The sequence below is a fragment of the Suricata suricatta genome, chromosome 4 (assembly GCF_006229205.1).
Source record: "Suricata suricatta isolate VVHF042 chromosome 4, meerkat_22Aug2017_6uvM2_HiC, whole genome shotgun sequence".
Classification (NCBI taxonomy): domain Eukaryota; kingdom Metazoa; phylum Chordata; class Mammalia; order Carnivora; family Herpestidae; genus Suricata; species Suricata suricatta.
In genome coordinates this window covers 116459870-116477966 of record NC_043703.1, presented here as the reverse complement: position 1 = coordinate 116477966, position 18097 = coordinate 116459870, and the positions used below count along the sequence as shown (strand labels likewise).

At 37.2% G+C, this 18097-nt stretch overlaps 1 protein-coding gene across 1 annotated transcript in view; it reads right to left on the bottom strand.

Moving 5' to 3' along the window:
- The window catches only part of ALMS1 (ALMS1 centrosome and basal body associated protein), a 129803-nt gene that overhangs the window by 38981 nt on the left and 72725 nt on the right, over positions 1 to 18097 (bottom strand). The window contains exons 7-10 of the mRNA XM_029937601.1: positions 10811 to 11052; positions 7852 to 7977; positions 4038 to 4208; positions 2123 to 2260 (exon numbers count right to left, since the gene is read on the bottom strand). Coding sequence (XP_029793461.1) covers positions 2123 to 2260; positions 4038 to 4208; positions 7852 to 7977; positions 10811 to 11052 — 677 coding nt within the window. The remainder of the gene's footprint in view (positions 1 to 2122; positions 2261 to 4037; positions 4209 to 7851; positions 7978 to 10810; positions 11053 to 18097) is intronic.

Below are 18097 nucleotides of genomic sequence, written 5' to 3'. Positions count from 1 at the left end.
GGCCATCTGGATGTCCTCTTTGGAGAAGTGTCTGTTCATGTCTTCTGCCCATTTCTTCACTGGGTTATTTGTTTTGTGGGTGTGAAGTTTGGTGAGTTCCATGTATATTTTCGATATTAGCCCTTTATCTGATATGTCATTTGCAACTATTTTTTCCCATTCTGTCAGTTGCCTATTAGTTTTCTTGATTGTTTCCTTTGCCTTGCAGAAGCTTTTTATCTTGATGAAGTCCCAAGGGCTCAGTTTTGCTTTAATTTCCCTCGTCTCTGAAGATGTGTCGAGTAGGAGATTGCTGCGGTGGAGGTCTAGGAGGTTTTTTCCTACTTTCTCCTCAAGGGTTTTGATGGTTTCCTATCTCACATTCAGGTCCTTCAGCCATTTTGATTTTATTTTTGTGTATGGTGTAAGAGACTGGTCTAGTTTCATTCTTCTACATGTTGCTGTCCAGTTTTCCCAGCAAAGATTCAACTTTGAATCTTTCCATCTTAAGATCCTTGCAGGGAAGGGTGCCTGGCTGGCTCGGTGGGTAGAACACGTGACTCTAGATTTCAGGATTTTAATTTGGGCTCCACACTGGGTGTAAAGATTACTTAAAACAAAACACTTTCAGGGAGAGAAATCCCTATGCCAGGGCTGCTGTAGAATCTGTCAAGAACCGGCCACTGACATTGATCTTACTGCTGACTGACTGCCTGCCTGAAATCTAGAGCATTACAGATTTTTTTTCCTAAGCAGGCAGTACTTTGGTCTCCTATTCAGAAAGGTTCACTTCAGTAAACACGACACTCTGAAATGAAAGAAGCCACAAGACTTATGCTAACTTCACTGCGTTTCATAATCTGGGGGGCAACATTCAAGTGCAGCTACCCCACAGCCTGTTTTGAGTCAGGGGTCCTTATGGAAGATGAAGCCAGGGTCTGGCTCTGGAAGAGCAACTGCTTTGTTCTGACATGATCAAAGAGCTGTGCCATAACCTTCCAAGTACCTGAGGCTGTGTGTATCTCACTCGGGGCCAAGTCTAGAAAAGGTTCAGAATGAACATGATTCTTTTTTTCAAATGTTAAAATGAAGATTTTTGGTTTTGTTTTTTTAAAACATAGAATCTTGATTTAATTGGGCATATGGTTATCCAAATAAAGATTATATTTCCCAGCCACCTTGGCAACACAGTTTGATATGAGCATGTGACGAAGTATGGCCAGCAGAATGTACCTGAATGTACAACAGAATGTACATGGGAATGGAGGCTAAAAGGTGTTGGAACAACAGGAGAGACAGAGTTTTGTTCCTTGATACACTGGAGCACCATGTCATCCATGGGTGTCTACATCTGGATTCTTACAAAACAGAGAAATAATTTCATGTCTTCTTTTAAGTCAATGTTACTTTTTTTTTGTTTTCATCGCTCAGAGCCAAAATGAATCCTAACTTAAACATACTATTATAGGCATTTTTAATTAGCATAATCCCACTGAAGGAAATTAACTGGATAGGTAGTTAGGAAGTAAATAAGCTGAATTCCTAAAGAACAAAGGCTTCTGTACAATGGTAGTAGAAAGTGAGCATTTCCTAGAACTGATTTTTTTTTTACCAGTAAAGTGTTATTTTTTTTAATTTAATTTTTATTTAATTTTTTTTAATGTCTTTTATTTATTTTTGAGAGACAGAGAGAGCATGCTAGCAGGGAAGAGTCAGAGAGAGAGGAAGACACAGGATCTGAAGCAGGCTCCAGGCTCTGAGCTGTCAGCACAGAGCCCGACGTGGGGCTTGAACCCATGAACCGTGAGATCATGACCTGAGCCGAAGCCAGCTTAACCGACTGAGCCACCCAGGCGCCCCATCTTACCAGTAAAGTTTTTAAAAGTCCATCATGTAAATTTCTGGCAATGAGATTAACTTGTGTATTATCTTTCCAAAGCTCTCCAGAAATGTCTTAAATAGCTTCAATAATGTTAATCTTACTAGCCACTCTATACTAAAAACTTGCAGCTAATACCCTATTTCACATATAAGCAACACAGAGAAAAGGTGAAGACAGCAAGGGAATAGACACCACGTTGCTGTTTATACTCATTTTAGAAGGCTGGAAGAAAATAATATGCAGATAATCCAGTTCAGTTACCTGCAGCGGCTTTCTCCAAGAATTCTTTCTCTTCAGGTGTGGCAGCCTTCGTCACTGACTTTTTACTGTAGATCTCCTTTTTCTGTTTTTTGTCTGAAAGGTTCTCATCCCCACTGATGGAAACTTGAACTTCGGCATCTGGAATAATGACATCATGAGAAAAGACAATAGGACAAAGGAAAAGAAAATAAACACAACAGGCAAGAAACTCCCACTCAAAAAAATAAGCCCCAAACAAAAACTCAAACGTCTTCATACATCAAGGAAAAAAGCATCTCCTAGGCCCCACCATATAAAAGCTGTGACAGTTATGGTGGGTTTACAACATGAACTGGAAAGCTTTCCGTATTTTTCTGTGTACAATGGCTTAAGTAAAATACCACTTTAAATGAAATCTGTTCTTTGTTGATTTGAGACAATACTGAAAAAAAAATCAGGTATCTTTTTCAAAGTAGAAAAGCAGATTTGAACTCCTCTTTTGAGTTCTTTGGTCTATTCAGTATTTGTCACTTGTTGAGGCAATTTTGATATTTCATATAATCCTAGAAAAGCATCTATACCACTTAGATTTTATATGTAATATTCATAGACTTTTTAAAATCTCCTGAAATTATATCCTTTTTTAAATAAATTTTTTAAAAATTTTTTTGGTTTTGTTTTTTAGAGAGAGAGAGAGACAGCATGAGCAGGGGAGGGTCAGAGAGAGAGAGAGAGACACACACACACAGAATCTGAAGACAGGCTCCAGGCTCTGAGTAGGTGACAGCACAGAGCCTGACGCAGGGCTCAAACCCACTAATGTGAGATCAGGACCTGAGCCGAAGCCAGACGCTCAACCGACTGAGCCACATAGGCGCTCCAATTATAGTCTTTTAAAATTGTCTAATACAGGGGCATCTGGGTGGCTCAGTCGGTTAAGCGTATGGCTTCGGCTCAGGTCATGATCTCACGGTTCATGGGTTCGAGCCCTGAGTCAGGCTCTGTGTTGACAGCTAGCTCAGAGCCTGGAGCCTGCTTCAGATTCTGTATTTCCCTCTCTCTCTGACCCTCCCCTGCTCGCACTGTCTCTGTCTGTCTTTCAAAAATAAATAAAAAACCATAAAAAAAAAACCTTGTAAAGAACAATTACACATGTAGAATTTTTAGTGGCCACTGGAGTCTCCATTTAATAAGTACTACCATGTATCAACTAAAGAAGTACAGTATCAAGGATGAAGAGGACCAAAAAAAAAAAAAAATCAAGCAGGCCCCTAAATATTAAAAGCTTTTATAAAACAGTAAGGCCTTTATCTAGAGATTAAGTTGAAACTTCAAATAGCCACAGATAAGGCAGATGAATGAAGCAGACTGGCTCTGAGAAGTATGGGGACTTAAAGCAAGCAGAACGCACATCCCCTCCGTAAGGCACAGCCACGACTCAGGGGCAGGCGATTACTGCCATGAAGAAATGCAAGCTGAGTGCAAACAGGTATTATGATTTTTCCAGGGAAGCCCAAAATCTTATTTTTAAATGTTGGCAACAAAATGAAAGAAAATTTAAAATACCATGTAAGTTAGCCATATACTTCCAACCTATGAAAATATTAGTTTGTACTATCTCACAGATAAATTCATGAGGCAAATTTAATCAAGATTTTCTGGGTTTCAGTTTGTAAAACATACCTGATTGGATATTATTTCAAAAGTTGCCATATATTTTATTTCCCACAGTGAAAATAAAGTTTATAGTTTTAAGAAACCTGCCAAGCATTCTGAAAGACTTCACAAATCTTTTCCCTTCTTATATATACCCAATAAAATAGCTAACAGAAAAGTTTGCATAACACCAGAAATAAGATAAAGACTGGACAATATTCTCATTTTGGATGACCAGGAAAAAAAAAAGCCACAAAATATAAAAAGCGAATCCAGTTACCGGCATTATCTTTCTGAGGCGGCTTTTTCCCCACCGAGGAGGACGGCTTGGCCACCACCCTCTTACTGTAGATCCCCTCTGTATGTTTAGTGTTCGCAGGGAGTGACACATCATCATCTCTGGTGCCGAGCACCTCCGCTGGGAAGTCCGGAGCAACGGCATCATTGGATCCTACAGCAAAGTGGGAAACTAGGACAATTAACAAATATATAGACATGAAGTTGAAGAAAAACAAAAAATTTAACCGCTTCTATTAAAAAGATACAATAGGAGTGTTGTAGTGTGATCAGAAGGCGATGTCAGTCAATCGAGGCTGTCAGACATGCACAATAAATTGTAATAATACAAGGTGGAGAAGCAAATGACAAAAAGATAGTATCAGTTCAGAAGAGAGACAATTTCCAGTCAGAAAGGTTTTCAAAGAAAGGCAAATATAGACTGTAACCTGGAGAATAAGTAGGGCTTTTGAAATATGCAGAGGAAGGAAGAAAGACATTTTAGGCAGAGATGAAGCAAGAGCAAAGACAAGAAGGCAGGAAAGCAAAGAGTATATAAGAACAGCAGTCACTGTGGGGTCAGGCTAGATCATAGAACACATTAAAGAAAGTGGTGGGAAATACTAAAAAATAATTGTTTGGTACAAAATTCAGCAGGGTATGGAATCCCAAGCTGAAGAGTACAAGTTGTACTTTTTGTATATGAAATGCAACATCATTATAAATTTTTAATAAGGGGAAATGTAATCAGCTATGTTTTAGGTAGATTAATCTCATGATAATATAGAAAACATTGAAAGGAAAATATTATGTGATAAATATAAGATTTGAAAGTAATTTTATTTTTTTTAAATACATTTCAATATTCCCATGTGCACTGGTAAGAGAAGTTTATTCATTCCACAAAAGAGGTGAAGAATATCTCTAGTCATATAAGAGTTTTTAGCAACTAGAGCAAGATCTTCTATAAAAACGTTTTTTCTTTCTAACCTGGGATTCTGCACTTCATGCATTTTCTGAGTGCCTAAAATATATATGGCAATAAGAGATGAGTAAGTATCAGTCTTATTAGTACCGTGTAAATATAAGTAAGTCATGAGGATTTTTTTAGGAGAGATTGCAAGGACCCTACTAAGTCTTCTAGGTCATATATACAGATTAAATTCTATCACAAAAAGCTGCTTTTCTCAGCTTCTGTGGCATCACTTTCTCTCATTTGCTCCCCATCTCTCTGGCAGATCCTTAGTATCCCTCCTACCAAATCTCTCAAGCTAGAGTTCCTCAAGGGATCGGGACTCTTCTCTTCCTGGGTGAACTCATCAGTTACCAATGGATGGAATACTATCTATCTACATGCTGATGACCAACAAATATGTATCCCTAGCTGAGACCTTTCTTCTGAGTTTCAAATTCTAGCATGTAGGACATAGCTGGCCCTTACAGCATCTTTTGAGGAAATTTTTTAAAGTCCCTTCCTTAATTAAAAAATTAAAATATTATATTTTATAGTACAACATAACAACTGCACATGGGGATCATTCTCCTCACAAATACTTCCAGACAGCAGAGAACACACATCACCAGCAGTAAGCACAAGCACCACCCTAGGCTCCCCAAGAAGGGTAACTATGTCAGGTTCACAGTTAGGTAGTCTCAGAAAGCAGTGGGTAGATGAGCAAGAAAATCAACTCAGTGAGCTGAGAGCAAATGAAAGGCAGTGTAGCCAGATGTATGTGTATACACAAGTGTATCCACACATAGCTGCAGGATGTGTAAGTACAGATTTTGTTTGGGGCAGAGAAAGAGTCAGCACTGCTACAGAACTCTAACTGGAGATCTGGAACCTTCAGGCTCACCTGTGTATTTTCATAAAAAATAGCGTATGTCTATATGATATGAACGGTGCCTCCTTCTATGTGGCACCCTTACAACCTTAAATGTGTAAACCAACTCTACAGTCAATAGCCTTCTAACTACTGGTGTCCTCGCTTCCACTTCTAGAGTTCCCACCTTGGTTCCCTGCATTCCAACCCAGGAAGTGATAAATTTTATCTAGCATCCAAATACACTTTACAAATGTACGTGAAACCACGGTTGCCTACCAGAATAAAATTGAAATGTTTTAATATGGTTTGCAAGACCCCGCATGATCTTGGCCTCACCTATCTAACCATACCTAGCCACTATTCTACACTAACCACACTGCATTCTCATCTGTCAAATGAATCAAACTCTCTACTCCTTTTGTCCAGACTGCTCCCTCAGGGCAGTTAGAAGCACTTATACCAGGTGCTTTAACTTAATTACCATTAGATACTTGTTCAGTCTTCTTAAAGTTAACCAAAAAATATGCCTAAGACTAGGGAAAATTTGTCATGTATACTTCCTACACATATAAAGATGTCTATTGACAAATTATAAAAAAAAATTTTATATCTAACCTGAACCAAGTCATCTTAAAATGTTGTCCCATCAATACAAACCCCACACCACACCAACTCAATATCCTTATCTTAAAATTCCCACAGGAAATATTTATTGAGTTCTGTATGGGGTGCTACTCATCTACTAAATCTGCAGTTTGCCTGCGGTGGTCTCATAGGGGTGCTGTGGGATATTTGAAAACTTTACAGAAACAACACTGATAACTGATATCTAGTGTACACTACACAAACTACTAGCTATGTTAAATTTTCAATGTTAGGGGTGTCTTTTTTGGCTCAGGTTAGGGGTGTCTGGGTGGCTCAGTTGGTTAAGTATCTGCCTCTTGATTTTGGCTCAGGTCATCTCACAGTTCATGGGTTTGAGCCCCGCCGTCGGGCTTTACACTGGTACTGTGGAGCCTCCCTGGGATTCTTTTTCTCTCCCTCTCTCTGCCCCTCCCCTACTCATGCTCTTTCTCTCTCAAAACAAATAAACAGTAAAAAAAAGTTTTAAATTTCAATATTCGACAATGCAATATTCCTTTCAATTATGTTGTATCTTTGCAAAGCTAGATTTTTAAGTTTCTTTAGTAAAAGCAGCAAATAACTGTGGTTGTTTCCAATTTCATATCATGCGTTAAGACTTGTACAAGTATCCTAACAGCTGCACCTATCTCATTAGTAAATAACTGTGGTTATTCATCAACATGTAAGATACTTTCTTTCAAAACCCAAAACCAAAAGGAAATACCTAATATTTTTATTAAGTTGCTAGATCAAAAGAGCAAATATTTATGTCCTAATAAACTTATAGCTCCTTAAAAAGATACTTCTTTTATTTATATGCATTCCATATAATAATGAGAAAAAAAAACCCCACCAAAACACCACGAGCACTGTGAGAGAGAAAACTTGGAAGCCTTTGTCTGAAACAGAGTCCACTAAACCAAACAAACTATTATCCATACAATTTTCTTCACTAAATACACCTTCCCAAATAACTTACTTTTCTTTAAAAAAAATTTTTTTTAACGTTTACTTATTTCTGAGAGACAGAGAGACAGAACACAAGCGGGGTAGGAGCAAAGAGTGAGGGAGACACAGAATCTGAAGTAGGCTCCAAGCTCTGAGCTGTCAGCACAGAGCCTGACGTGGGGCTCGAACTCAGAAACCATGAGATCATGACCTGAGCTGAAGTTGGTTGTTTAACCGCCTGAGCCACCCCAGTGCCCCAAATAACTTACTCTTCTGAACCCGAGACTGACTCATGAGAAGCTCCACATTTGATTAAAGGATTAAATATCACTGAGCTTTCACATGTTATTCTAGAATTAGCCAGCTAAACCACAAATAAAATTTAAAAAAATAAAAATTTGAGTAATTTATGCAGATTACCTGAGTGAGAACTCTCAATGGTGGTATCTGATCTGGAATCCAGAGATGAGGGAATTCTTCCTAATTGTGGAACATAGTACATCCGGGTACTACCAGGAGGCTTATATGGCAACAGTGAAGGCTGGGCTAAGGAGATAAAGACAAGAACAATTCATCAGAACATTTATTAAAATTCACTGAACAAATATTGAGTGCCTTTAATATGCCAGGAAGTGTATAAGATTTTTGGGATGTATCAGAACACCTCGCTGGCTCAGTTGGAAGAGCATGCAACTCTTGATCTTGGGGTTGTGAGTTTGAGCTCCATACTGCATTTAGAGATGACTTAAACAAAGAAACCTTAGGAGTGCCTGGGTGGCTCAGTTGGTTGAGTGTGCGACTCTTGATTTTGGCTCAGTAACGATCCCATGGTCATAGGATCAAGTCTCACATTGGGCTGCATGCAAGGCACGCAGCGTGCTTAAGATTCTCTCTCTCCCCCACCCAAACTCTCCCCCCTGCTTCTGCTCTCTCTCTTTAAAAATAAACAAACAGAAAGACAAACTTTAAAAAAGGATTCTTGGGATATATGAACTAAAAAAAAATCTCTGCCTTCAAGAAGAGCTAGCATTCTAGAGGAAGGAGACATACAGTAATAATTAACATATGAAATAAGTAAAATTTTCAGTATTTTAATAAATTGTAAGTTACATAAAAAAGGCCATTAGAAAATGCTGAGGGTTATTAGTAGGACTACTGGGAAAACCAGGGCAAGATGCAGTTTAAATAGGGTGGTAGAGGTAGGCTTCACTGAGATGAGTTTTAGCAATCTAGTCCATGTATAGATGGTTCTAACTAAAACCACTTTATCTTATACTGAACCCCAAATTGTTAACCCCTTACTACTGGTCTTATGGTCTTATTCTGTCTTCCAGAGTCATAGAAAATAAATCTAATTCACTTCTATGGGAAAGATCTTCAAAATAAAGTTTATTTTTCTAAATAAAGTTTCTATTATAGAAATATAAATTCCCAATTTTAAGAAAATACATAAAAATCGGTAAACCAATAATATTAATCTTTTAAAGGAATCCTTCCAGGTCCTGTATACAAAGGTAAAATGATAAATTATGGTCTCTGATAAATGGATGCATTTGATATAAGTATTGGTTTAAAATACACTTTCAGGGGCACCTGGGTGGCTCAGTCGGTTAAGCGTCCGGCTTCGGTTCAGGTCATGATCTCACAGTTCATGGGTTCAAGGCCCACGTCGGGCTCTGTGCTGACAGCTCAGAGCCTGGAGCCTGATTCATATTCTGTATCTCTCTCTCTCTGACCCTCCCCTGCTCACACGGTCTTTCTCTGTCTCTCAAAAAAAAAAAAAAATACACTTTCACAGTTGGATTCCCCCTCTTATGCTTCTACCACCGCTAGGAGAACAACATAACCCAAGGTATGTATTGTCCCATTAGCCTGGGTTTCAGAACAAGGCATACGGAGCAGACCCAAACCATTTCTGTGGTCTGAGGCCAAAGTCCAATTGACCCACAATGCCCATGAGTGAAAAAAGCAAATGTTTGTTGTTATAAAGCACTGAGATTTTTGAGGTTAACAGTATCACTGTAGCACCAGGTAACTGATATAAATAGATAACCTTTTTGCATAAGGAGAAAATTTTAAAATAATATTTTGAGTAGACTTGTGCTAACTATTAAATACTTTAAAATTAGTAACTTCAAGTTCCCACCCTCATTTGAGGGAAGAATGGAAACTTACTTGTTAATTTTCCCGTTATTGGTCTGAAAAATAACACACTAATTTGGATGTTATACAGTTTAAGCACTATTTAAATATCACTGTGACAACAGCAATATGAACACTCTAAATGCAAACCTTGTAGAGACTGCTAGCTGTTCTTCAAAATCCACTCTACACCCTGAAAAACACAACTAAACTATTCTGAGCTAAGAGAAAATGATCTGAGCCATTTCTAGGCCTAGGATATGTGCTTCTCTCTCTTTTTAAAAAGTTTATTTATTTATTTATTTATTGTGAAAGAGAGAGTAGAGGAGGGGCAGAGAAAGAGGGAGTGAGAGAATCCAAGCAGCCTCCATGCTGTCAGCACAGAGCCTAACAGAGGGCTTGAACTCACACACCGTTAAGAGCATGACCTGAGCCAAAACTGAGTTGGATGCTTAACCAACTAAGCCACCCAGGTGCCTCTACATGTGCTTCTTAATGCTTTTTCTGTCCCTTCTAGCTGACTGTGGTGGGCAATTGTGGGTTCCGTGTTTTAAAGACAGCAGAACCACATTCAACCTGGGTCCTTGGGCATTATTTTATAAGCAAGAAACAGACTGGTATTGTACTTGTACTATTATATATTTTTACATCTATTTAATATATTATATGTAACATTTAATATAATATGAATGCCAATAATTCATCTGCCAGCCTAACACTAGATCTCCATAGTTTTTAGGTTTTTATGAACTACCTGCATTATTATAAGTATCATGAGATAAAAATATGTCAATCATAAACAGCATGAACTCCACATAAGTTGTTTTTTTTAAGTTTATTTATTTATTTTGAGAGAGAGAAGGAGGGGGAAGAGCAGAGAGAAAGGAAAAGAGAGAATCTCGAGCAGGGTCTTCACCGCCAGGACAGAGCCCAATATAGGGCTCGAACTCACAAACCATGAGATCATGACCTGAGCTGAAACCAAGAGTTGGACACTTAACCAACTGAGCCACCCATGCACCCTAAGTTCCACGTAAGTTGTAACTCCACTAGAAATTAAGGTAAAAACATAATCACATCCTCTTCATAGCTATGTAAATAAAAGAATCATGTGGATCACAATTATGCATAAAATGAAAATTAGGTTTTCTGACTAGAAAGACCCCCTCACAAATTTCTGAGATCACTGCATATAAAAGTTGGTATTGTGACCTAAAATGTAATCACATTCTCTTACCATCAGTGCCACGAGGATGAGGAATCTGTTGGACTGGAGATGATGAAACAAACTTAGCAGGAACCTTGTCTAGCTTCTGGGTACTGGGCTCTGGAATTTCAAATCCACGATCTTCAGGATTAATAAAAATTTCAGACGAAAACAGGGTTTTTCCTGGACTTTCTGTGGTTATCTGAGTGACTGCATCGGATGATGGTTTTGCAGAAAAGGCAGAAAATGGGATCTTAATCTCCTCTGATGATCTAAACAAAAAAGAGAAAGGACACGGCTGGTCATATCTGTGGCTTGTCAAATACTCTCATCTCTTTCCAAAGGTAGCTAAGGAATATTTTATTGAGATACATCAACTTCAAATAGTTATTTCTACAGTACTCTTTGCCATCTTAAATACTTATTATAATGCAGTTGTGCATGAGTTTACTTTTACTCATTTTAAAAATCTACTTTAAACTTCAATTTAGGATGCTGTTATATAATTTAGCTGAGGAATGGTACTTTTCAGTTGAAGTAAAACTATATTCATTTAAAAAAATAACTAGAGGTCCACTAGAGCAATAGAGTGTATAAAAATAAACAAGAAATAATGACTTGCATCAAGAAGTTTATATGTCAGTTGGGGAAACAGAGATGTTCAAAATTGTAATTATGTATTCTGATTTTAGAGAATATTAAAACAGAATAAAGAAATTATCAAACAAATGAAAAATGAAAGGGGACAAATCTTGTTTATGGAATTCCAAATAATATATGCAGATATCCTCCATCCAAGGAGGTGAAAATTAAGTCTCCCCCTTTTCCCTTGTGTGTGGGTTGGATTAAGCAACTGGATTCCCAAGAACAGAATAATAGAAAGGAATAAATACTAACTTCATAGTGTAGAAACCTAGCAAGCATCATGGTGATGAAGGTTCATATCACCAATGTTGTCGTGTAGATATCACATTCTCTCTGCTATGATTTGAAGGGATGGGTATTTCATTTTTCTGGTATTCTTTGTCAAAACCCCTAATTCCAGTCTAATCATGTGAAAAACATCAGTCAAATCTAGACTGAGGGACATTCTCCAAAGTATCTAACCAATACTCCTCAAAACTGTCAAAATTATGAAAAAAAGGAAGAAATGAGGAACTGTCATCGAAAAGAGAAGACTAAAGAGACATGACAACTATCTAAAGAGAATTGTGACTACTGCACAGGTTCCTGGAACCAAAAAAAAAAGGGTCATTAGTGGAAAAAATGTGAAATATAAATAAAGTTGGGAGTGTAGTTAACGGTAATGTACAAATATTGTCTCCTTAATTTTTACAAATGTTCACTATGGTAATGTAGAATTTTTTTTAATATAACACAATTTATTTTTTTAACATATGCAATTATTTTCCATCATTTACAATACAGTAGTTACAATGACACTCCAAACAGAAAAGCAAAGTAAAAAATCAAAACCCCAACTTCGGTAATGTAGGATGTTAATAGGAAAAGCTGGCAGATGGGCATAGGGAACTCTATTATGTCTGTATCTTTTCTATAGATCTAAAGTACTTTTAGATCAAGGGGCACCTGGGTGGCTCGTCTGTTAGGCATCCAACTCTTGATTTCGGCTCAGATCATGATCTCACAGTTCCTGAGATGCAGGCCCGCATCAGGCTTTGCGCTGATGGCACAGAGCCTGCTTGGGATTCTGTCTCCCTCTCCTTCTGCCCCTCCTCCACTCATGCTTTCTCTTGCTCTCAAAAGACAGAAAGTTTAAAAATATTTTCTCAAAAATAAAGTTATTTTTTAAAAAATAGAGTAATGTTGTATTATTAATATTGTATTAAATAGAGGAATAACGTATTACAAAACGGAAGAACCCTTGAATTTCTACCCACTGCCTACTATTCACTAATTGAAGAGGAAAATTATGAAAAAAGAAAATAATAGGCCAATCATCTTTATGAATATGCAAGCAAGAATCTTAAGTAAAATTTTAGAAAACCAAATGCTGTATGTATGCAAATTCATTCCAAGATAGTTTACTCCAGAAATGTAAGATGAGTTAACGCTCAAAAATCAATCAATATGACTCACCACAACAATAAAATAAAGGAGAAAATGTTTATGACTACATATAGTTAAATAAAGCATTTGATAGAACTCAAGAATTACATATGATATAAGCTCACAGCAAAGACAAACCACAAAAAACTTTGGAGCAACCATCCTATTTATACTGAAATGTAGAAAATGTTCACTGTGAGTTTAGGAACAAAACAACGATGTCAATTCTCACCATTTCTGTTCAACTTTAGTAAAGGTCGTAAATGGCATTAGCAGTAAGGGGGGAAAAGGAGGTATATAAAAATAAGAAAGGAAGAAATAATACTGTCAATGTTTATATTTGATATAATTAGGTATACAGAAAACCTAAAACAATCTAAACATAACTCATTAAAATATAAGTTTTTAGAAAAGTTGCCAGATAGGAGATAGAAATTTTTAAAAATCCATCACATTTTTGGTATCAAAAAAGTTATAAAATTAAAAGCTAAAAAATATGCCATCTGTAATATGATCACAAATATCAAATACCTAATAGTATAATAACAAATGTAAGAACTATAAGTAGGAAGCTATTAATTAGAGAAATTAAAAGTAATCTAAATAGGACTTCCATTTCCAGGTAGAATACAGTACATAGCCAAAGGCCATCATTCCTGTTGCAACAAGCAAATAAAATCAAATAAATTATAAAATCATAGGTAAAAGAAATCAGAGAGCTATAGAAGCAATCAGGAAACAATATCATCTAATGTGCTAGAGAGGGGATTTTGGAGATTATGGGCAGGGACTGAGTGTAAGGAGACATACTCCCCTAGGAAAGAGAAATCACCAGAGCTTTTGAAGAACTCATGGGCTATCATGAGGGAGTGAAATCTAGCAGAATGCCAAGCCGGTTTCCCCCACAGGGCATTTTCTTAGTATCAGGAGGGTACGGGAGAATTGAAAATTGAGTCACAGAAGCAGAATGAATGAATTCTCCTTCGTAGTCATGGCATTAATAACCAGCCAAGTCCCACTAGACAGAGGGGCCTTGCACAAACATCAGGTATCCTCAAGACATTTGCCAGATTTTGAACCTGAATAAGGCAGGAAGCTAAATAACTATCGCCTGAGTGAGAGAACTTTCAAAGCTGAGGACACATTCCAGACTCAAGAGAAGAAAACCAGAAGTGCCATCCCAAGAAGGGGGCTGAGCCAGAAAAAGTAAAATCTTTTCCAAGGTTTGGGTTCTTATGAGACAAATTTCTACTGAGAAAGTATAACTACAGAGGCATCTGGATGGTAGAGTTGGTTGGGCACCCAACTTCAGCTTAGGTTACGATCTTGCAGCTCACGAGCTTGAGCCCCGCATCAGGCTCTGTGCTGACAGCTCCAAGCCTGGAGCCTGTTTCGGATTCTGTGTCTCCCGCTCTGTTTGCCCCTCCCTCACTCATGCTCTGCCTGTATCTCTCTCTCTCGAAAATAAATATTAAAACAATTATAAAAAAGAAAGTTTAACTACAACATAGCTGGGGTCCCCTTACGTTTGCCACATTCAAACCTATAAGGGCTGAGAGTCTAAAGAGAAGAACTCAAACATCTGAGACACTAAACTGAGTATTTCACTGTATTTACTTACAGAAGAATCAAAGATCTGTCAGGATTAAAGCAAAAATCCAGGAAGGCCACAAATCAGGAAAAATCCAAAGTCAACTACAGCTCTATCCCACTGCTGACTCAGGAAAATTCCTGATATGACTGATCAGCCATTTTATATGATTAACAGAAAAGAGGGCAAATCCTCTTGGTGGAAAGTGACACCAAATTCAGTCCTTATAATGTTTTAATTTACAACATCCAGTACATAATCAAAAATTACAGAATCTGTCAAGCAGAAAAAAGCAACTAAAAATTGAGAGTAAAAATGATTTACAAAGGATTCAGATACTGGAATTAGTGCATAAAGAACTTTAAAATGATTGAGTATATTAAGAAAGCAAAATATGGGAAACTAAATAGATAAAAAATAGGGAATCTCAACAGAAAATCAGAATCTAATTTTTAGAATAAAATGAGGACAAAAAAGGGGCACCTGAGTGGCTCAGATGGTTAAGTGTCTGACTTCAGTTCAGGTCAAGATCTTGACGTCTGTGAGTTCGAGTTCCGCATCAGGCTCTGTGCTGACAGCTGAGAGCCTGGAGCCTGCCTTGGATTCTGTGTCTCCCTCTCCTTCTGCTCCCCCTTTGCTATCTCTCTCTCTCTCAATTATAAAGATTTAAAAAAAAAAAACAGATTCCCAGCAAACCTCAGGAAATACTAAAAGAAATTTTTTTACACTCAAATAAAACAATCCAACATAGTACAGAACTACAGGAAAGAATGAAGGCATTTAAAGTCTCTGTGTGTATATGTGTATAATATATACAAGTACATACACATATGCAGCTTTTCATATACACTTCTATGTTCTATATTTCATATGCATGAATTAGAATAAACAAATATGTCCTATGGTAATTTTTAAAAATGTAGAAAAGAAACATAAGCTAGAACTTCATAAATGGATTCAGCAAAATCACATGCTATAAAATCAACATACAGAAATTGGTTGCATTACTATACAACAATAATAAAGCAGCAGGAAAGGAAATCACGGAACTGATCCCATTTATAATTATGCTAAAAATGGTAGGATGCCTATGAATAAAACAAAGAGGTAAAAATCTATATTCTGAAAACTACTTATTTAAGAAAGAAATTCAAGAAGACACAAATAAATGGCAAAGCATTCCATGCTCATAGACTGGAAGAAGAGATATTTTTAAAGTCTATACTACCCAAGCTACAAAACAATCTACACATTTATTGCAATCCTTATCAAAATACAGACAGCATTTTTCACAGAGCTAGAACAAACAATCCTAAAATTTATATGAAACCAGAAAAGACCTCAAATAGCTAAAACAACCCTGAAAAAGCAAAGCAAAGCTGGAGACATCATATTTCCAGACTCCAAGCTGTATTACCAAGCTGTAGTCATTAAGACAGTAGGATGCACAAAGCAAGATACATAGATTAATGGAATAGAACAGGAAACCAAGAAATGCTGCCTGCTTCCTGCAGGGAGGGAAGCAGGAAAGAATATCCCAGGAGAAAAAAGACAGTCTCTTCAACAAATGGTCCTGGGAAAACTGGAGAGCAACACGCAGAAGAATGAAACTGGACCGCTTTCTTGCATACACATAAAAATAAATTCAAAATGGATGAAAGATCTAAATATGAGACAGGAAACCATCAAACTCCTAGAGATAACACAGGCAGCAACTTCTGACCTTGGCCTGACCAACTTCTTACTAGATATGTCATTGAAGGCAAGAGAAACAAAAGCAAATATCAACTATTGGGACTTTATCAATATATATTTTATATTTATCAATATAAAAAGCTTCTGCACAGTGAAGGAAATAATAAAACTAAAAGGTAACTGACAGAATGGCAGGAGATATTTGCAATGACATACCTGATCAAGGGTTGATATCCAAAATCTATAGAGAACTTCTCAAATTCAACAACCAAAGAACAGCTAATCCAGTGAAGAAATGGGCACAAAACATGAATGGATACTTTTCCAAAAAAGACATCCAGATGGCTAATGGACACAGTAACAACATGATACCAACATCACTCATCATAAGGGAAATACAAATCAAAACCATGGAGATACGACCACACATCTGTCAGAATGGCTAAAATGAAGAACACAAGAAATAACAGATGTTGGCGAGGATGCAGAGAAAGGGGAACCTTTTTGCACTGTTGATGGGAGTGCAAACTGACACAGCCACTCTGGACAACAATATGGAGGTGCCTTAAAAAGTTAAAAATAGAACTACCCTCCAATCCTGTATTTACCCAGAGCCTAAAATGGGTGAGAAGGGTATTTGTATAAATGGCGTGAGCATTCTGGTGGGGGGTTGGGGGGTGGAGCAGAAGTCAGAGACCAAATTATGGGAGGGGTATGTCGAGGAGTAGCCTAGCATGGAGTGTCAAACAAAGCCCAATCAGGGTGAGAAACACAACCACACAAACAGGTAGCCCGAATGGAGAGCCAGAATCCAAATAGTGAATCAGAATCGTGGCTGGGAAGAGGATGGCAGGAGAGATGGGACATTAATTACATAATGGGAGACTGACCAAATAAAGACATAAAACATATAGGAAGTGAGGTTTCTCATTATTGGATAAGGAAATTACAATATAGAAAAGAGGAAAAAAAGTAAAATGAAATTCATTTAGAACTCCATATATTGGTGCGAGCTTATGGTTTTTAATAGAGAAAAAATAAATGTAAATGAGTGTGTGTGTGTGTGTGTGTGTCCACATGCACATATCCAATGAAAGGGCTGGGAACAGTCCAACAGCAGTAGGTAAACCTAGTGCTCAAATCTTGGCTTCTAAATATCACCTTCCACTAGAAGAAACCAGGTTCCCTGGAGAAATGGCCAATTCCAGAGGATGGAAAAGTATAAGATGAGCCTGAAATATCTTCTTGTGCCAGAAAGCAAAGATATGTTCAAAAAATAACAAAGGCATGTAAAATGGATATGGAAGCTTGCCTGAAGGGGCTGCCATAGGCCATCAAACCAGTGACGTTTTCAGAATGAAAATGAATTACAATAGTAACACTGAACACAATAAAAAATGATTTTTTATGATGCAAAATATTTGCAAGTCTCATATCCAGCAAAAAACATGTATCCAGAATAGAAAACTCTAAATTCAGCAGTTAAAAAACAAAATGGTACAATTAGAAAATTGTAAAACACACTTCATCAAAAAAAAATATATAGGTAGAAAATAAGCACATAAAAATGTTCATCATTAGACTTTTAGGGAAATGAGAATTAGAATGACAGCACATACCTCTATATACTTATTAGGATGGCTCAAATAAAAAATATTGGGAATACCAAATGCTGAACAAGGATATAGAAAAATTGGATCCCTCACAGTTTGCTAGCAGAAATGTAAAATGGTACAACCACTGTGAAAAAGTTTGGCAGTTTCTTACAAAATATATACATACTTATTATACAACCCAACAATCACACTCCTGGGCATTTATCCTAGAGCAGAGATTCTCAACCCTGGTGCTAATTGATATTTTGAACCAAATAATTCTTTGTGGGAACTGTCCTGTGTATTCTAGGACCTTGTCATCAGCAGTCCTGATGCCAACAGAAAATTCTTTCCTAGTTGTGACAA